This window comes from Podarcis cretensis (genome assembly GCF_951804945.1).
Source record: "Podarcis cretensis genome assembly, chromosome: 2".
In the NCBI taxonomy this organism is placed as follows: Eukaryota; Metazoa; Chordata; class Lepidosauria; order Squamata; family Lacertidae; genus Podarcis; species Podarcis cretensis.
Genome location: NC_137171.1, coordinates 80,110,550 through 80,129,682, shown reverse-complemented (window position 1 = coordinate 80,129,682; position 19,133 = coordinate 80,110,550). Strand labels below are relative to the sequence as shown.

General features: G+C 38.4%; 1 protein-coding gene and 1 long non-coding RNA gene across 7 annotated transcripts in view; one reads left to right on the top strand and one right to left on the bottom strand.

Moving 5' to 3' along the window:
• IQSEC1 (IQ motif and Sec7 domain ArfGEF 1) overlaps positions 1-19,133 on the top strand; it is a 313,774-nt gene that overhangs the window by 40,779 nt on the left and 253,862 nt on the right. For all 6 annotated transcript variants that reach the window (XM_079964974.1, XM_079964973.1, XM_079964972.1 and 3 more), the window contains exon 2: positions 16,482-16,511. In XM_079964974.1, coding sequence (XP_079821100.1) covers positions 16,482-16,511 — 30 coding nt within the window. The remainder of the gene's footprint in view (positions 1-16,481; positions 16,512-19,133) is intronic.
• LOC307209724 lies at positions 12,806-16,079 on the bottom strand. The gene is made up of 2 exons (XR_013835723.1): positions 16,025-16,079; positions 12,806-13,091 (listed from the first exon to the last, which is right to left on the bottom strand). It is a non-coding gene; the product is annotated as an uncharacterized lncRNA (long non-coding RNA).

Below are 19,133 nucleotides of genomic sequence, written 5' to 3'. Positions count from 1 at the left end.
TATATTCAGCCTTTTTTGAAATTCTAGGTGCGTATTGAACAGTGTCATGGCAGAACACAAATTGGGAAGTAGTTCTGTGAATCCATTGCTTACTAAGTATCTAGATAATGTATTATATTTTTAAACACACAGTATATCTGAATGTTTAATTTAAGAGAGCTCATGTCGCATACCATGGTGCAAAGGGAACATTTTGTTTTTCTAGTTAGGATGGGATAAGTGGCATAAACAGAAGATTTGTATCCACAGCAACTTGTTTACCTTCTGACTTCTCAGTCCATCAAAAGATAATTACTTTCTTCCTGTTGTGTTCATGGTTTATTATAGCAATGAGTGCCAAATTGAGCATTTCCTGATTGGCTGGATTTGGTGTCTATGGCTGCAGCCCAGGCTTTCAAGTCCTGAAGCTGGTCATTAATAAATAGCAAAGGGCAAATCAGAGGTGCACAATTTAAATGAGTACATGGATTGCTAATGAGTTTTCATCATGAATTCCCAAAACACAATTTGAAGCTGTGCAGGATAGTAGTACACATGCATGACACTGCAGATCTAAGACATTTCCGCTTAGGGATAATGTAAACTGACAAATGCATTATCCGGGCAGGACAACTAAGTGATTAATTCAGGAGTTATCAAGTTGTATTATGGCTGCAGGTGGTAAGATGCATTCAGTGGCCACCTGTAATTTATTTGCAGTTTGCTTAGGTAAAAATATTTGCTTCAGTTTTGGGACACTGCATTAAGTTTAGTACTATTGGATAGTGAAGGGTGGTCCACTAGAGCAGTGTTTCCCAACCTTGGGCCTCCAGCTGTTTTTGGACTACAATTCCCATCATCCCTTGCCACTGGTCTTGCTAGTCAGGGATGATGGGAGTTGTAGTCCAAAAACAGCTGGAGGCACAAGGTTGGGAAACACTGCACTAGAGTGACTGGGGCACAGCCCTCCCAGTGAGAATACGAAGCAAATTTTAAATATTTCCCCCCTTCATAATCTCAAAGCCACACACATTTTATACTTATATTTGAACTCAGAGAAACTCTGCAAACATTTCAGTCTGTCTCTTGTTCTTGTGCATCCTGTCCAGCACAGCCACCATAGCCGATATGGGAGAAGTTGGGACTGCTTCAAAAACTGCTCTAGTCTTTATCAGAGCATACTCAGTGCTCAAGGCTATACCTATGCAACCAAGCCCTTAGGAGTGTGTGTGTGTGTGTGTGTGTGTGTGTGTGTGTGTGTGTGTCCCTAAGCAGCCTTGCTGTTTGCTTCATTTTATTTCGTTACCTTTTTGAGTAAACAAGCAGCACTGAGCTCAGTTTTTTGTTTGTAAAATAAATGCCTATTTGCAAACATAATTTTTGTTTTGCGGATGGGGATATTGGAAGGACATAAAGCATTTTAAAATGTGTTTCTCAATCCTGCAGCAAGGAAAACAGAGAAGGGGAGAGAGATTTTTAGCCCGTCACATGTTGAAAGTGTGGGTTCTTTGAAGCAGGCATGAAACCTTTAAAGCCCTCGATCCCACTATGCTGGATTGTTTCAAGCCATTTGGGGGGGGGCAAGAAACTTGAGCATGGAATGGCACCCACCTCCAAGCTTCCTTGGACCAATTATCTGGGTCCTTTTCAGTCCTATTTCTGGATTTTAGCACTGAAATTGTGTTCGTCACCTTGATAGATGACCAGTACTGGGAGATGGATAGAGGTACTGCTGGACCTCTTTGTAGTTTTTCATACAATTGACCATTGTATCTTTCTGGACCATCTTTTGAGGATGGGTTTTTGGTATACCATTTTTAGACGGTTCCTTCCTGATTGATAAGTTTTTCAGAAAAGTGGTGGTGGAGATTTCTGTTCGATTCCATGCCCATTGCCTCATTGTAGCTTCAGGGTTCCATCTTATTCCCTGTGCTACCTAATACCTGTATGTAACAGCTGTGGGATATCAGTACACCTGATTCCAGGGAGTGATAGAAATCCTGAACCAGTGGAATATTAGATAGAGGCCAATAAATCCAAACAAAACAAAACAATAGGTGATTTTGGTCACTAAATTGCCAATCCTAGAGACTGCACGTGCTCTGAAAAAACCAGGTTTGTATGTTGTGGTGTTCCTGGACCAGTAAGTGCTGCTGGATGTGCAGGTGGTGGCTTGGAGTAGGTTAAAAATGCTGCTGCTAAAGTCCTGACTAGGGCCAGTTTGCTGCAACATGCAGTTCCTTTGCTCTTACAGTTGTACTGGCTACTAATTTGTTCCCATGCTCAATTCAAAGTGTTGCTTATTGCCTTTTATGGGCCTAGGTGGTTTGAGACCAAGGTACCTAAAGGACTGTCTTCTCTCTGCCTCTCCCATTAAAATTGGCTTGGGAGACACATCCTGTCTGCATCCTGGCAGAAATGTAGGGGAGAGCTCCCTTTCTAGCCATGTTCAACCCATGGAACACCCAGTCTCAGGACATTGTTTTTTGATGATATTTTGAATTTTAAAAAATCTGGCTCATTTTATTTGGTATCTGATGTGCCATTGCTGTTCTGTGCCTGTTTTAGTGATGCTCTGTTTTTAAATTTTATTTCTGATTATATTTGATATTGATAAGATGTTTTAATTCTGTGCTGCTTTGTCACCTTGGATGTCATTGAATGAAAAAGTGGGGTATCAGTTGACTGAAAGCCAAATAAATAAATCAGGTAGATAATATTGGGTTACAAACATCAGGATGATTTGCCTTATTCTATGCAAAGGATCCTGAAAGTGATCTTGATCTAATGTTTCTGCCCTCACCTAAAACTTCCATAAGGGGAAGTACACCAAGTCTGGCAGGATAGGTGGGCTAAAAGTGTGTTTGTTAGTAGAAGCTGAGGAACAAATTAATAATGTTTTTCTGGGGGCCCTCTTCTCTCTGCTTCTTGGCTGATGGTGGGTGTGTGTGTGTGTGCATGTTGTGGGTCATGTAAGTAGGCCAGAAGCAATGTGGGGAGTGCAGATAGCACACTTCTGAACAAGAAGTAGAGAAAAGGGCATGTTTCTTGGACATTATGAATACTGACCAGAGAATGTGCATATTTCCCAGAGAACGGACAAAAATGCAGTTGAGAAATGTACATTCCCCAGTGCCTGTTGGAGATTATGCATAATGGCTGGACAATGTACAAAATTCAGTCACTATATGCCAGTTCCAAGGCCCATTGGGGGTTATATACATTGACTGGAAAACGTGCATGATCCTGTCTTTATAGAAAGATTAGTGTGGAGCTACATGACCCAGAAGCTGTACGCCAGCTCCCTCTGCCAATAAAGCGAGATGAGCGCCGCAACCCCAGAGTCGGTCACGACTGGACCTAATGGTCAGGGGTCCCTTTACCTTTAGGGATGGATGAATCTCTGGTTTTGGTCCTGTTTACTTTTACATCTTTTTCCCCTGTATATCCATTTCATTATAAAACTGAATATATTTTAAAGTTAGGTTCTCAAAATTTAAATTTTTGTACACATTTATTTTTGGAGAATTGTGAAATTCAGTAAGTTGCTAAATTCCAATCCACACAATAGTCTGAATTGTGAGGACCAGGTCAGTTCACTTGACCTGATTAACAAAGATCAAAATTATCAAGCACCCCCAGTCTGAAGCCCAAATGTGGATCTCTTTTGTCACCAAAGCAATGATTTTGTTGCAGCCAAAGCCTTTAAGGCAGTGGACTAGGTGGCTCCAAAATACAGTATATTGCAACTCAGTAGTTCTTTAAAATGCTGAAACGCAGAGGTTTTATCACAAAGGATGCAGATGTCATTTTGCTCTTCCGAATCTAACAGTTGTAACAAGTTGTTTCACTCCCTGCTGCGAAAAAGATACTGCTGGCATCCTGAGTGAAAAGGAAGTTGAGGAGGAAAGCTGTCAAGCGTTGTTCTTTGTACTTTAAGGAAGACAAAAATGACAAGAAAACAAAAAGTAGTCTACATACAGAAAGCTTCTATGGAGTATTTAGCTTTATTTTATTTCCCAGTAGGGAATTATTTAAAGCTTCATGTGTAACTTACATAAATACATGTTGTGATTGTGTAGTTTGGAAAAGTCTGTTCACATGGAATGACTACAACGCTTCGGTTTATATTGTCATGAAAGTAGTTGCAACATATATTTATTGGAACTTAGTTCTATATATGTTCTAGCTGTAACAAAAAATTATAATGCATGTGCAAACTGGTCTATAATGCTTGTTGAGCATAATAAAATGAAATTCTCTACATGCTACAACTTTTCATAATCTAAGAGAGTTTCAAGTATAAAATATGGCTATTGCAGAAGGCAGGGTTTTTCAAAAGACACAAACATATCACAACAAGTAAATCCATAGTGTATTTAGTGTCTTGCAGACGCTGCCACTGGGAAAGGTTTACTTGTAAACTGCCCCAGAGAGCTTTTTATTATTGTGCTGTATATAAATATTAAATGAATTAAGGGGATATGCGACCAGATGTTCTTTTGTTATTGAATTTTAGAACCTGCTCAATGGGAAAATTAGAAGCAGTTGTTGGGTATTGTGCAGAGAATTGCCACCGATGTAGATAAAAGGTCTGGGTTATATCTAGAGGCAACAGGGACAGAGCAGAAAGGGGTGATGTACGGTAAATTTTCTTAAATGTTGAGGAGAAAGTGTCTTTTGATGCTTAAAGCCAAGTTTCCTGAAGGTCAGATTAGAAAGTGGATTGCAATGTTGATTAAAAACTGAAGAACACTGCATACCACAGACCTTTGAAAGTTTTTTTCTTTGTTACATTTACTACAGATGCTGATGAAATTAATTGGCTGTATGTCACATGGCTGTATGTCACAGAACTTGGCAAGACTTGGAAACACAATTATTTGTGAGATAAAGTAAAGTGTAAACATTGAAGGTACAGACCAAAGTATTAATGAGTATGAAAATATGGTTTAGAAATTAAATGAATGAGTGAGTGAGTGATGATGATGAATCATAGAATCAAAGAGTTGGAAGAGACCACAAGGGCCATTGAGTCCAACCCCCTGCCAAGCAGGAAACCCCATCAGAGCACTCCTGATGATGATGATGATTTAACAGTTTTGTGCCAGAGAGTGCAGGCTAAGTTTCCTACACTATGAACAAGATAATCTCGGCATACAAGCAAGGATGGTTGGACTGGCCCGCAGTCAGGCTGCCCACGGATTGAATTCTTGCCCTGTACTATGGCAAACTGTGGTTATTTTTAACTCATCTCATTCTGGTTGTTGCTATTGTTGCTATTGCTCCATTGCTTTGCCTTCAGTCCTTGCTGCTAACACAGTAAAACATGGCTCCAAACCATGGCTTTCATTCACAAATATTTGCCATAATTAGATAAAATTTGCAGAACACCACAGTGTCTTCCAAACTAAAGGCTGAAAGCATGCATTTGGTTTGAACTGAGGAAGTGAATCATATCTCTGGAATTTAATGGAACAATACTCATTCATTCATTCATTCATTCATTCATTATACCCCGCCTTTTTCCCTGACGCGACTCAAGGCTGCTCACAGATAAGAACAAGAACTGTTAAAAACATAGAAATTGAATCATTAAAAACAACTGAGGACTGATAGAATTAAAACCATATACATATATAAAATCTTATTTAAAACATACCAATAATTACAATAAAAATAGCATGGAACCAGCACTTTAACTAAAAGCAGTCAATTCACCAAAGCCTGTTGGAAAAAGAAAGGCTTCAGCTGCCAGTGGAAGGACAGCAAGGAGGGAGCCAGTCTATCTTTCCCAGGAAAGCACTTCCACAGCCTGGGAGCAGCCACCAAGATGACCCTGGAAGTTGCCCTGGAATCAGACAATAGGGCTTGGGCTAGAGCATATAAAGAAAATTAATAATTTTAAAATTTGTATTCAAACAGTATTATACTTCAGTTGCTGGGATCCATTTGTCTCAGGAGACAATGAGGAGTAGGCCTTTGGAGTGGGCCTTTGTGGGCGAGGTCAAGCTGTTGGAAGGTTGCAGCAGCTGAGCAGACTTCCGTTCCCACTGCCTTGTGGAACATCTTTGGGAGAAGAAAAGGCTAAAGAGTAAACCCAACACAAATTCTAAGTAGAGTCCCTAAGGCGATTGGATAGCATCTTGTATACTTCAGTATTCATTTTATAAAATGCCAATTGTTGTTTGCTTGCATGCAATTTGCAACTCCCACAGAATTTAAAATACATTTTACTTATTTCGGTTATCTTGCCTTTCTTCTGTTGATCCAAATACATTGTATATAGAGTTTCTAAGGCGGTTTACCATCCAGACACTGGCCAGACCCAAACTTAATTATTTTCAGCAGGTTTGCTATCTCATATGCTTTCATGTAATGCCTGGTTTCTGAAGACAAAACTAGATGTGACAGCAGGGGCAAGTTGTAGCTTTGTAAGGATTTTTCTTTGAGGCAGGGAATGACACAAGGGGGGGAGTTAAACCCAGCTTCAATTAATGCTGAGGCCTCAGTTGATTTGATCCCATCTCCTAAATCTGATATTAAACATCTAAGGAGAGAAGAGATGGAAGAGGATCAAACTCAGTTTGACCTTTTAAAAGCCCAGAGACCAGGACACCAGTTACGCATTTTAGATCTTGCTTAAACAAGTGAGCAAAAGTTGAGTGCCCTTGACCAGAACCAGCAGAGCTTTTCTACATTATCTTGTCATACTATTGCAACAATAACAACCCTTTACAAGCAGCATTTTTCATTAAGGTTTCACCTTGGAACGGTTTCTTGGCTAGAGGAATAATACAATTAGCTGCTTGCATGCCATATCTGTCTATCTCTATTTATCTATCATCTATCTATCAACTATCAGTGGTAAATTATGGATGACATCCAAACTAGTGTGCCATCTAAACCTGCCCTCAAGTCCCTTCCTCTGTGAAAGAGACTTTGATTTTTCTGCTTCTTTCTTGGGGCTTTTTGTTCCCCCCTACCAATGGCAGGTCTTGGTATCACCCAGAAAGAACCCACTTAGGTTCAGGAAACTTCCTCAGTGACAGTCCATGAGATGCTGCCAAAAGAAGTATAGAAGTAGTGTGTGTTGGTAAACCGGGGATATGGAGGCAGATGTGGCACTGGGTATATGAAATTAGGAGAGCATGAGGGAAATTATTATTCAGCAGGAGGCTGGAAGTTGTACATTTACCATGCTGTTTTCCTAAATTGGAAGATTGAGCATTTCTTTTTTTTTGTAGCATGTATCGCCTGCATTTTCCTTTCCAAAATGGCTAGCAAAAATGTACAAAAACAAAATAAATCCTTATTTCTCCTTTCTCTCCCAAACGTTCTTTCACCATTTAACTTTTAAGAAACTAAACTGTATACACTGGAGAATATTGTCATAGCTGCCACTGACAAAACATTCTTATTATTATAGACTGTACTTACAGTGAAGAAAGCACCACTCTTCAGAGATATAGTTTCATGCTGAGCCATTGGCTCTCAAGGATCCTTTCTGTGAATGTAGCACATATTTCTTGAAAATATTACTGATTGTAGCTAGAATGCCATAAACACTGTGCAAAATGCAGTTACCCCCAAAATGCAATTTCTATCCCAGTTAGTACTGTGTGATGTTTTATTTGTACTCTTGCATAGTTTTTCTGGACTACCCAGTTATCTTGGATAGCTGGATATATATATCTGAGATGATTTAATAAAGTCCAGTATATAGTAGCCTCTCCCAATTTTGTGCCCTTCAGATGTTTTGGGCCGCAATTCACTGGTGTTTGGTCTTGCTGGCTACAACTGATGCGCATTGTACCCCCCTCAAAAAATTGTAATAGTATTGTTACTTTAACAAAAGCTATATTAGCAACTGAGCAGATCCATATTGATGTATGGCATTCTGATAAGAAAATGACTTCTTAATTTGGAATTGTGGTTTCTACTGGAGCTCCTCCATATGTTTCTCTTTCATCAGTCCTGGTTGTGCATCCATAGGTTGCCCAAATCATTTAAATATTGTGATATTGATTTTGATGTTAGTGGCGAGTATGGGCCAAGTAGTTGTTTTCCAAGAAGTGGTGCCAAAGCCATATGCTTGGCAGCTGGTTCATCATCTTCTGGGAAGAATGGACTCATTGCAAAAATCAGCCCAAGAGAGGGAGAGAGAGAGATGGATATGTGCCATGAGTAACATGAAATGTGAAATATGATGTATGGTAAGGAAACTATTTTTAAAACACTTCCTAAATTTGGCATAATACTTTCATTATGGCCACACCAAGGGACAGGTAGGATTATCTATGTTCTCTATTACAGAAAATACTTTTCTAAATATTAAGACAATGTTAGACACTAATTGTGTCCAAGCAGCATTATGAATTACCTAAACAGCACTTTGTTTAGTGTTTTTCAGACTATGTTGGACTCTTACATAATAGCCCTAATACAACAGAACCTACCTGCAATATCAGGCTTCTTCATGGCTGGTTCTGACTTTTAAACAGCTGTTCCAGTAACTGAGACTGCATACTTACTAATTTTCCCAGTTATCAGGGCTCATCCATACTTCTTTTTGCACCATGCTTTCCAGGCACAGGTCTGTGCTTTAAAGCTTTAAAGTTCCGTGTCCTGGCCTGTTGTTGTCCCAGTGCTTTCCCTGGGAAAACCTGCATTTTACCGCTGAATCAAAGCAAAGGGTAATTCGCTGAAAACTCAGTTACTGTTTGCCCTAGTTCAGTGGTAAAATGTGGTTTTTACTGTGGAAGTTTCCAGAGCAAAACAACAACAACAAAACCACCCAGGCCTGTGCTTAGAAACGTGGCACAAAACAAAATCTGGTTGAGCTCTGAGATTACCAGTCTAGGAGGGAAGGATTGGTAGGATAGTTGAATTCAGCTTCTCTCTTCCAGTTAGCATGCCTGCCTCCTTGGATGGATTATGAGAGCTATTGCCAGTAATCACGCAGTGATTATGTGGATACAGTCCTGGCTGATCAAGCTTTTAACTGTTAGGAATTCATTTGCAGCCCCTCATCCAGGTAGGAATACTTTTGTGGAGGTCTGTTTCTGCACACATGTGCCCTAGATGAATTGAAGTGACTATCCAGGACTATCAGAATTTAACAAGGACAACTCTTCTAATAAACATTGAAAATGTGGCTTTGTACATACCCAATTGCTACAGATTTTGTTGTAGTCTTGTTATGTTATATAGGTATAGGTTAGATTATATAGGTAGGCACCTAAGGAGCTATCTGAACAAATTATAAATGTTACTGGGGGTGGGGAGGGGAGAGAATTGGATTTTAAATGGAAACAGTAACTTCTACAGATTGCAGCTACCACCCACAGCGACTGGCCGTTAATCTCCAATATAGGGTTAAAATGGATAAACTAACTAACTTGGTTAAATGCTAAGTAATTAAGAAAATCTTATAAAGAGTCTCTGTCACAGTGTTGTGGTTTTTTTAAAAAACATATATATGTTTTCCATTCCTGTTATCTCTCTCCCCCCCCCCAAAAAAAAACAGATCAAAAGAACTATCACACACAATTATTGGCTGCTTTCTGAAAAAATATTTTCAATATTATGAATCTTTGATTATGAGGGTGTTAGAAAAATGGTTATTGTTGATGTTTAATGGTAAATTACCAAAGGGAACGTGATAATTCATCCTTTCTTTCACTGAGCAATGCTTGAATGCTAAGGCAGTTGATTTGACTATCTTCTCCCCAGCTGCATATTGATACCTGCTGTCAGAAAGGACTGGGCTACAGTTATAAAGGCATATCCAAAGGTTTGGGCATCCAAACAGACTGAGTTAAAGTTCTTCATTTCTCTCAACGTTATTATTGGGATGGGAAAGAGTTGGTCTGTCCTTTCCCACTTCTGAGGAATTTTAACACTGCATGCCAGCTAATAAACATTGACTTCATTTGCCCATAACATCCTAACCGTGACTTAGCACAACCTTGGCTTAGCACAGATGAGCAAAATTTGTGCAATCCCTAGGAAGGGATTGGGGCCACTCTGCTCCTCTGGTCATTCTGCTGTGCTAAACTATGCTAAATCATAGCTTGGCTTAGCAGGTCATCTAAACCTTGGCTGGTGGTTTATCTCTTTCTTTACAAATCTTGGATATAGATTATGGTTTGTCTGGAGAGAGCTAAACTGTGAGACCGTGTTAGGATGATATGGTAAGTCAAAACATGGTTTCACACGGTATAGCAAGAGAACAACCAGTGGTGGAGCAAAGTAGCCACATTCTCCTCTCCTTGAGCTCACATATTACTTCTACATGTTAAATTATGCTTGTGTTACATGCAGAAAGCATCATAGTGTTTATAGAAGTAGTCCACTGGGAAAATATTGACTGGATTTTGAGCAGGTATGAAAATATCCCCATAGCACTAGTCATAATGTTGATGCAGACTGTTTAAGCTACATGCATATGATAGTATATTTCACTTCACTGGGTCCGGCAAGGGCCTTAAAGATACCCCAGAAAAGGTTTGAGGGTCTATTTATAACCCATGCACCATAGGTTAGGCCAGGCATAACCAGGCAAACTCGACCCTCCAGATGTTTAGGGACTACAACTCCCATCATCCCTAGCTAAGAGGAACAGTGGTCAGGGATGATGGGAGCTGTAGTCCCAAAACATCTGGAGGGCCGAGTTTGCCTATGCCTGGGTTAGGCACCCCTGCAATACAGTATCACAAGCTAGCCAAATGTAGCATCATGCAACAGAGCTAGTTGTTTGGTTGGTTGTTTCAGTTGGTTGGTGTATAAACTCCCACATATAGTAAATAAGCTCTATATTCTGCCCAGGAGTATTTCTTTTTAAGTAACCAACCAACTGGACTGATGGGGTGTTTAATTCCCTCTTTCAGCACCCCTAAATTGGCTATAGTTACTTAGGTTATTGGGGGTTTTTCTGGTTTTCGCTTGCCATGTGTCTCCATATGTTATGGCATATATTTTTTATAAAGTTCAAGTAAGATTTTGTGTTCAATCGTTCTTATTTTCCATTTCAGATAGTTAAGTTTATACTATGGTTTTGCATGTTAAATGTTCCTCTTCACTTCAGTAATCCCTGTGGTAATTTCTTTTGGCAAAATAATTTACTGATTGTTTTAAGCCTAAAAGCTCTTTGACACTTAAGAGATTTGGGGCATGGATTATAAAGTGCTGTTTAATCTTCACCTACGGATCCATTGTCTATGGATTATTGATGCAGTTAAGTCATTATGTCTAAGTCTGAACCTTTTAAATTTTCAGACCTGAGACTGAGAGTATAAATTGAACCTACAGATTGAAATATAGAAGGCTCCCATCCAAGGTTCTTGTCGCACTTCTTAAAGTCTTAATTCTTTTATTTGTCTGCTCGGACAGTCTTGAGATAAACAATGCAGATCATGATGTGGTTTAATTGTGCAAACTAATAATTGTTTGGACGTTTTGAAGGGGCCCTTCTGCCTATCATATAAACTACATTGTGCAAGTAAAGCCTTCCACACACCCCTTTTTTTTTAATTCTGATATCTCTTCCAATGGTAATCATAGTCTATTTTATCATAGATGTGGTCATTTTAGAACACCAGCACCCTGTGGACTAGAACCTTGTCAACCTGTGAAAAGCATATTGACGCAGATTACACAAGAATATAAAGTGACAATTCCTTTTCTTAGTATATTACGATTTTAAAAGAAACCTAAAGGAGGCATGCAGCAAAGTGTTAAGACAGATGAGCCAATGTCTAGTTTCTTCTGACTTCAGCAGGGAAAATACATATTGTACTTGCAATCTAGGGTAAAAATGATAACACCACACAGAAGGTGGTTTCATTCAATGGAGGCTTCCAGTAGATGGAGAGAATATTTGCAAATTAGTCCCTTTCTCTTGCAGCACCTCATCCCACTTTTCACACTGTTCGCGAGAAGCTGCTAGTCATATGGAACACATTGGGGGATGCAGGTGGTTGCAGAGAGAAGGGGATATTGTTTAAAATTGCCACCCACCCCAGAATACGCCATTGAGTACACAGGACACTGCCCAAGGAAATTTCATTTCTGACTCTTAAATGCATATTCTGTTATTTGGAGAAAAAAAGTTATGTTGCTTGATTGTGATCTTAGCATCTTCTTAGTATTAAATAGATTGAATAATTCACTATTAGTAATATCTTAAATTATTCTGAAAATGCAAATGCTAGTATTTAAGTGCCAAAAGGAAACCACAACTTCCTGTTCAGTCTCCGATTGAAAGCAACTACTGCACATTAGCAACAAAATTAGTGTTGCATAATGCCATCAGATTTACTTCCTACTCTACAGATATGTTTAAGCGTGACCCTCTAGAGGGCAAAGCTTGGTTAAGCAATCCATATATTGAGTCAGAAACAAATGCAACTGTAGTTATTAGCTTTAGGCAGTGCCACTCACTGAGCACTATTTAAATGCTAAATTCAGTTCCTAACAATAGCTAAATAAAACACTTAGGCTTGACTATAGTGAAATCATAGCCATGTTAATATTTATTGAACAAGCATTGTCATTGTGCTTGTCAGATAACACATGATTCCAAGCATATGGGGCAGCAAGAGAAGTGTCATTCAAGGGAGCAGAGACCTTTGGACATTAGGTGGTGGAGCTGTGGGAATCAAGATCATGGGCAGAAGGCCAGGGCTTTGGCAGGACAAGGATCCTGTGAATGTCACATGAGAGACATAAGGTGAATATTTTTTGCAGTAGCATGCTAGACAGATATGAGAGGGCTGAGATGAGATAATGGAATACCAGAGATAAGAAAGTTGCAGTAGTAAAATCAAGAGAAGTTTATTTTATTTATGATGTAAAATTGTAGAAAAGGTAAATGTTCTGGAAGATAAATTAGCTGTAATTGAATTGTTCCTGTTCCTATTTGTTCTCGAACAATTTGGGGTGAAGATCATGGTATATGCAGTTTTTTGCTTCATTCTTTCTTCAAGAGACTTCAAGCAATTTTAATTTTAGTTTCAAGGTTGTCTGCTTCATAGTTGGGTACAATTGTTTTTATTCTGTTTTCGTTCTGTGTTTGAGACATCTCGTCTTGAAATGGGCTAAAATCCCTGCTAGGAGAAAAATGATAGCTTTATAGTTGCTTTAACCATAATATGATATCATGTTGTAAACTTGGTTATAGTCCAACTGAGTAAACTTGATTTTGTGACATATGGCTTTGTTGCTGAAAAATAACTCCAGAACATTAAGCTCTGTTCAAAGGAATACTAAGCATGGCTCTGAAAGTATTGACCAGAAGAAAGGAAATAGATAATAGTGTGTACTGAAACGAACAGCTAGAAACTGCAGCCATGAACATGAAATGCATTGCTCAGAAAGCGAGATGCAGAATAGCTGGAGTTAATTTGGAAGCAGTTTCTACAGGACCATGGACAGCTCTGAGCAAGCTGATGATTGACTTCAACAGAGCTAAGGCTCAACATTTACATTATGCCATTTGTGTGCAAGAGTTTTCTTACACAAATAGCCAGCATAGGGGAAAGGGGCTGATCTGGATTGGCACCCTGGCATTGGGATAGGGGGTGTTAAGTATTTGCCCCCTGTGGTTCCAATCTAGATTGGGCTTCCTGTGCCTGCTATTAGCACAAAAAAGAAAAACATCTCTTATTCAGTTCAATGGGAGATATTTTCCACTATGCCAATAGCAGCTGCAGAGGGGCAACTCAGATAAGAATCACAGAGGGATGCAAATAGTTCAAGACCCCTACACTGCTAGTGCCTTGATCTATTAGTGAAAGAATAATCTTGCACTCAAGCAAGAACCATGTTAGCAACATGTTTAGTTCTGCTCTAGGACCAAATATTCTGGTGCAGGCCTTGATGTACCAACTTCCCCTTAGAGCAGGATCAACTGGAATCAAAAGTAGTATGCATAGGGCTTTCAGCCTAGAGCCGCTTAGATAGCAGTGTGTTTCAAGAACAGTCTGGTTTTCAATAATTGTTCAAAAGTATCATTGCATCTTGAAACACTTGTTTTTGATACATATGGTGCTCTGCACAAAAAGATTTTATGAGATAGTCTTCCCCTTAAGATGCTTATCATTTAGTCCACAAGGCCATTTGGCAGGAAGATAATCTTAGGGATACAAAATCCATTACTCTTTGAAGAGGTGCAGAAATGTATCGTTTGTACCCACAGCAAAACTATATATATATATATATATATATATATATATATATATATATCCCAGTAACTGATCTCTCATATATCGCATTCTCCATCCTCAAGCTTGCATTTTTAATTTCTATTCCTCCCACTTGTACAGTTTGCTGTGACATCCAGTCCTACTGCCTTGGGAATCCTCATTGTCCTTTTCAGGGTAGGATATAAACTTAGAAATAAAATAAACTGGTTTGAGCAGTCGCTGCAGTCAAAGATTGCAAATCAGAATTGTAGTGTGTGTTGATTCTAAGGCAATAGTAGGGAAGGGAGCTTTATGCTACTGGTGTGAAATACTAAGTATATTTCCTAAGGAGGAAAAATAGAACATCCTTTCCTCCTAATATTCAGAAGAGTATGCCGACTAAAAATTGTTTGTTCGTTTGTTTTTTAAAAATAAAATACATGTAATTTTTTTCTTTATATGCAGTATCATTTTGCTACCAAATCTCATTTTTAAAGGCTGATACTTCTGAAAAGAAAAAATGTAGCAGCGAAAAAATAAAAATCAATATATGTTTATCATCCTATCTTCAAAAGTCTGAAGGCACAGATACATGCCTGTGACTCTAGTAATGTATACAGTTTTAATATTTCATGAATAAGATGAGCATCCAGTGGAGAATATATAAGATCATTTGCCTGAATCTGTCAAAAGTCTACATCAGTGTTCTCTTTTTACTTAGTAACATTGAATTTTGTGTGTGTGTGAATGACATTAATCTTCACAGTCTTTTCAAAAACTCATGAACATAAGAGGGGAAATGAGATTATGTGATTCAGAAGCATCCAAAAGCATCCTTCATCTCCCCCTGCATCACTTTTAAATTGAGATTCACATGCAACATAGGAAGCTCAAAAGCTCCCTTCACATGTACAGAACCTGGTCAGTCTTTTGGGTTTCTTCTTGGGATTGCACCCTAGCTATTTAATATCCTTTTATTTTTTTTGATGGAAATACCATTATATCGGCTTTCCTTTGGAATTTATTGTATCCATCCAAAACCACTACTCTACTTCAGCTTTGAGTTTTTTGGCACCAAATGCATTTGATCACATTTGATTCTACAGTGTGTGGTGTTTTTTTTAAAAACACCATTTAATACTAAAACCTGAAATAGGAAACAAATGTGGATAGTATAATGTGCTGCTAGTATTCTTTGTCTGGAATTGGGGGGGGGGCGCGGTTAGCTAACAACTATATAATGTGGATAGATCAATGCTAAATACAACAAAAGGCATTTTATGAAAGGTCAGGAGTTGTGTGAGCATCACATAATAGAGGTCAATTTTATTTAGTGGGCTTCTGGCCACATAATATTCTCTGGACTAGAAGCAGCAAGTATAAATCAGACACAAACTACACATGATGCTTGGCATATAGTTTACTCCAGCCTGCAAGATTGTTCTTTAATTTGGAGGGCAAGGTATATTGGCACCATGGTGTGCAAGGCAGAGGGAATTTAACCCTTTGCCCCTCACTGCAGTCATGATCAGTATTGAGAGCACAAGTGGCAGGCATTTGTGAAGCTAATTTGTGATGGCAAACCATACGCATATCCCCGCACACATACACACACACACATATGAACACATTGGCTCTTTCTAAAAAAGGGGGGGTGAACACTCCCCCAGTTGTGATCCTTCTCCCTTGTCCACATCCCTCACTGGCTGTGCTCCACAACCTCCGCAAGTGTTTTTTGTTTTACTGAAATGTGTTCTTGGACTGCAGTGATTTCCCTTTCTTTTCTGGATGGAGAGGGATGTCTGCAGAAACCTTTTGCTAGATTGTAACCTACTCTACAAAGGAAGAGTAGTACCTACTGCCTTGCCCGTTTTGTCTCTGGACCTGACAGTTTCTGTTATGTGGTCCCCATAATTTGGCTCTGAAGCTCAGAAAGGTACTCCAGCCCTGTAATCAAAGTGAAATATTGCATTCCAGGAAAAACTGCCACTCATTTGTTCCTCAGATGAGCGCCTAAAGGTTCATTCAGTCGTGTGGATACTGGCAGTCTACACTGCATTGGTTTTAATTGGTTACAAATGTACATCCCATTCCAACTGGTCTTTCTAGACCACACATAAGACCATTGTTATTTTTCCCTTGCTTGCTACTGTAGTGAAGGTAGCTTTACATCTGTCATTAGTAACAGCTTCAAGGTCAAAATGTACTAGTGAATAAATATGGTCAAGATCTGCTAGTGAATAAATATAGTGATAGACACCAGCTTCTGCTGGGGAGTTCAAATTGGTAATTTAATTTTTACAATTTATTTTACAGGTCTGAAGGTGAAAGTTCAAGAAGCATCAGGTATGTATCTGTACAGTGTTTTTTGAACCTTTTTTTTATTACAACCACATGTCCTGCCTTTTGACTTGATACTGAACCATCATGGATAAAACAATTCTTTTAAAAAAGCTGTACTTTATAGTATCAAACCTTTTTCTTTTACACTTTAATGCTTTAATTATAAAATTAGACACCTCTGTTTTATTAAACATGCCAAAGTTTTCTTTTTTAAACTTAGGAATAACTAAAATAATACATAACATCGCATGTAAAGGAGGTTTTCTGTACTTGAAGGAAGCCAAAATTCTGTAATTTTCTAAGATCTCTTTGGTTTAGGAACAACATCCACAGACAGGTGTGCTTCACATGCAATTACATGTAATTTTTTAAAAAATTTAAAATAGAATTTTTACTGGAATAATTCAACATTGATACATTTATACATACATATTACAGATATACAAACAGACATACATTTCATACAATCCTTAAAAATATTCATACATACCCACATTCAATCCCGCACATACTTCCTTTTCCCATGTAAAATTAATTTCCTATTTTTACATGTAAAACTAATTTCCTATTAGATTAGATTTGAATTGCCTGCTGCCTTAAAAAAAACCATTAGCTTTTTAGAAAGTATTTTCTAGATTACATACGCTTGAGAGATTTGAACGCTTTCATTTCCAGCTAAAGATATGTGTTGGTGTGTTGCCACAACTGTAAATCTTTTCACCTTTGGCTCTCTTCTAGAGGCCACCTTGTTCTTCAAACTGTAAGAATTGTAACCTGATACCAACTTGTTTTTCCATGCATCCAGTTAGGTCCTTTTGTATCTGCTTCTCCCTTATAGATTCTTTTGTTTCCAATGAGACTATAATTAGCTCTTTTATTCTTGCAGTTTGTGGTAGATGCAGTCTGAACTTGGTTGTTCCAGTATGTGACTTTATCTATGATTAATTCTTGCTTTGACCTTTTTCACATTTAACAAATCTTAGAAATGCTATGTGTTGGCTGGCAATTTCAATATTTTGAATGGTCCCAGGTTTTCTTGAATTGCAGGAAAATAGTCCAACATTACTTGAGTTTTAAAACATGCATACACCATTTCCATGGGTTAGTTACATTTTTATATTAAAATTGTTTTGTAAAAGCAATAATCATATGCTTACCTGTTGGAGCAGGTGTGTGGTCTCAGTGAAACATTTATGGTATTAATTTATTTTATATTGGTTTATCATTACTCTAAGAATATTCTGTAGATAGGCTGAATTACTTACATAGGTTATCGGATAAGGAGTAATGGAAATTTATATTAACTCAATTTCAGAAAAAAAAATTAAATTGGTTGTTGTTGATTTAAACTTGTAGTTGGACATTATGAAAATATATTAATATGATTAGCAAATTGTCTGAGGCTATGGATGTTTATTTAGAAATGAGCCCACTAAGTTCAAATCAACATGCTTAAAATGTCAGACTTAGGATATTTTTCTCACTATAGACTTAATAATGCAAACTTCAGGTTGTTTTACACCAGAGAATGTGTTTTCTGTGTTCTGCAACAGATATCCCAATTTAAAATTTATCAGTAAGATCTTTAAAAAGAATCTAAACGTCCATGAGTGTGAGAGGCATATTATTATTTCAATTTCTATATATCACGCAGATACTTAATATTCATAGTCTCTTCTGCTGCATTGTATATTTGCCATCATTCATTGCTTTCCTCTCACATCACAGTCATTAACAGTGTGAGATTTTATTAGGGGTATTTAATAAGTATGCAGTTTAGCAGAGTGATAATTAAGTTGCTTATTAAGGGCAAAGATCATGTTGCTGCTTCTGAGCAAAGGCAGGACAATACAGAAGGCTTGATTGCAGGCCATTTTATTTAGCTTGTGGCTAACGTGATATAAACTCCTCTAAAGGAAGTAGAAAACTAATGGCCCTGAACCAATGTAGAGTAGAAAAGAGATGCAAAGTACTGTAAGAATAGCTTTTATATCAGTTGAATAACTGGTAACCCTCTAATTAAAAGGGGAGGAGAAAGAGCCCCCCACAGATCTTAAGTGTGGCTTCTTTGCAGTTTGCTAGCTGCCAAATATTAACTAATAAAATAATTACTAGAGTGAAAGTAATAGAGTTAAGATACGTTTTCAAATGTTACTACTGAGGGCTTTTATTCAGTAATATAAAAGCTATATCTAACCTAGTCCACTATTCCAACATCCAAACACTATAGGTGTCTTAAGGATCAAATAAGATATATATGTCCTAGTGCAAGGGGAGAACAGCAGCAAGGCTTGGATTGCTCAGGTACACTGGCAGAACCAACCCAGCACTTCCACTGGTATGCTTGTGAACTTGCCACCACACCACCTTGCATCATCTCAGCAACTGGCAACACTGCTGTCGAGAGACCAGTGCTGCACCATGTTGCTGGCTCCTCCTGCCTATGAGAGTCCCCTGGGCTGCCAAGTTGATGAGGTAGATATACTCATGAGGGACTGACTATGCTACTAGAAAGGTATGCATAGCAACTTCAGCTGAACCAACAAGCCTGCCACAATGAGCAGCATGTGAGTCTATCTGCAAGTAAGTTGCCAATTTTCCTATGTGTCACAGTGACTCTTCGTG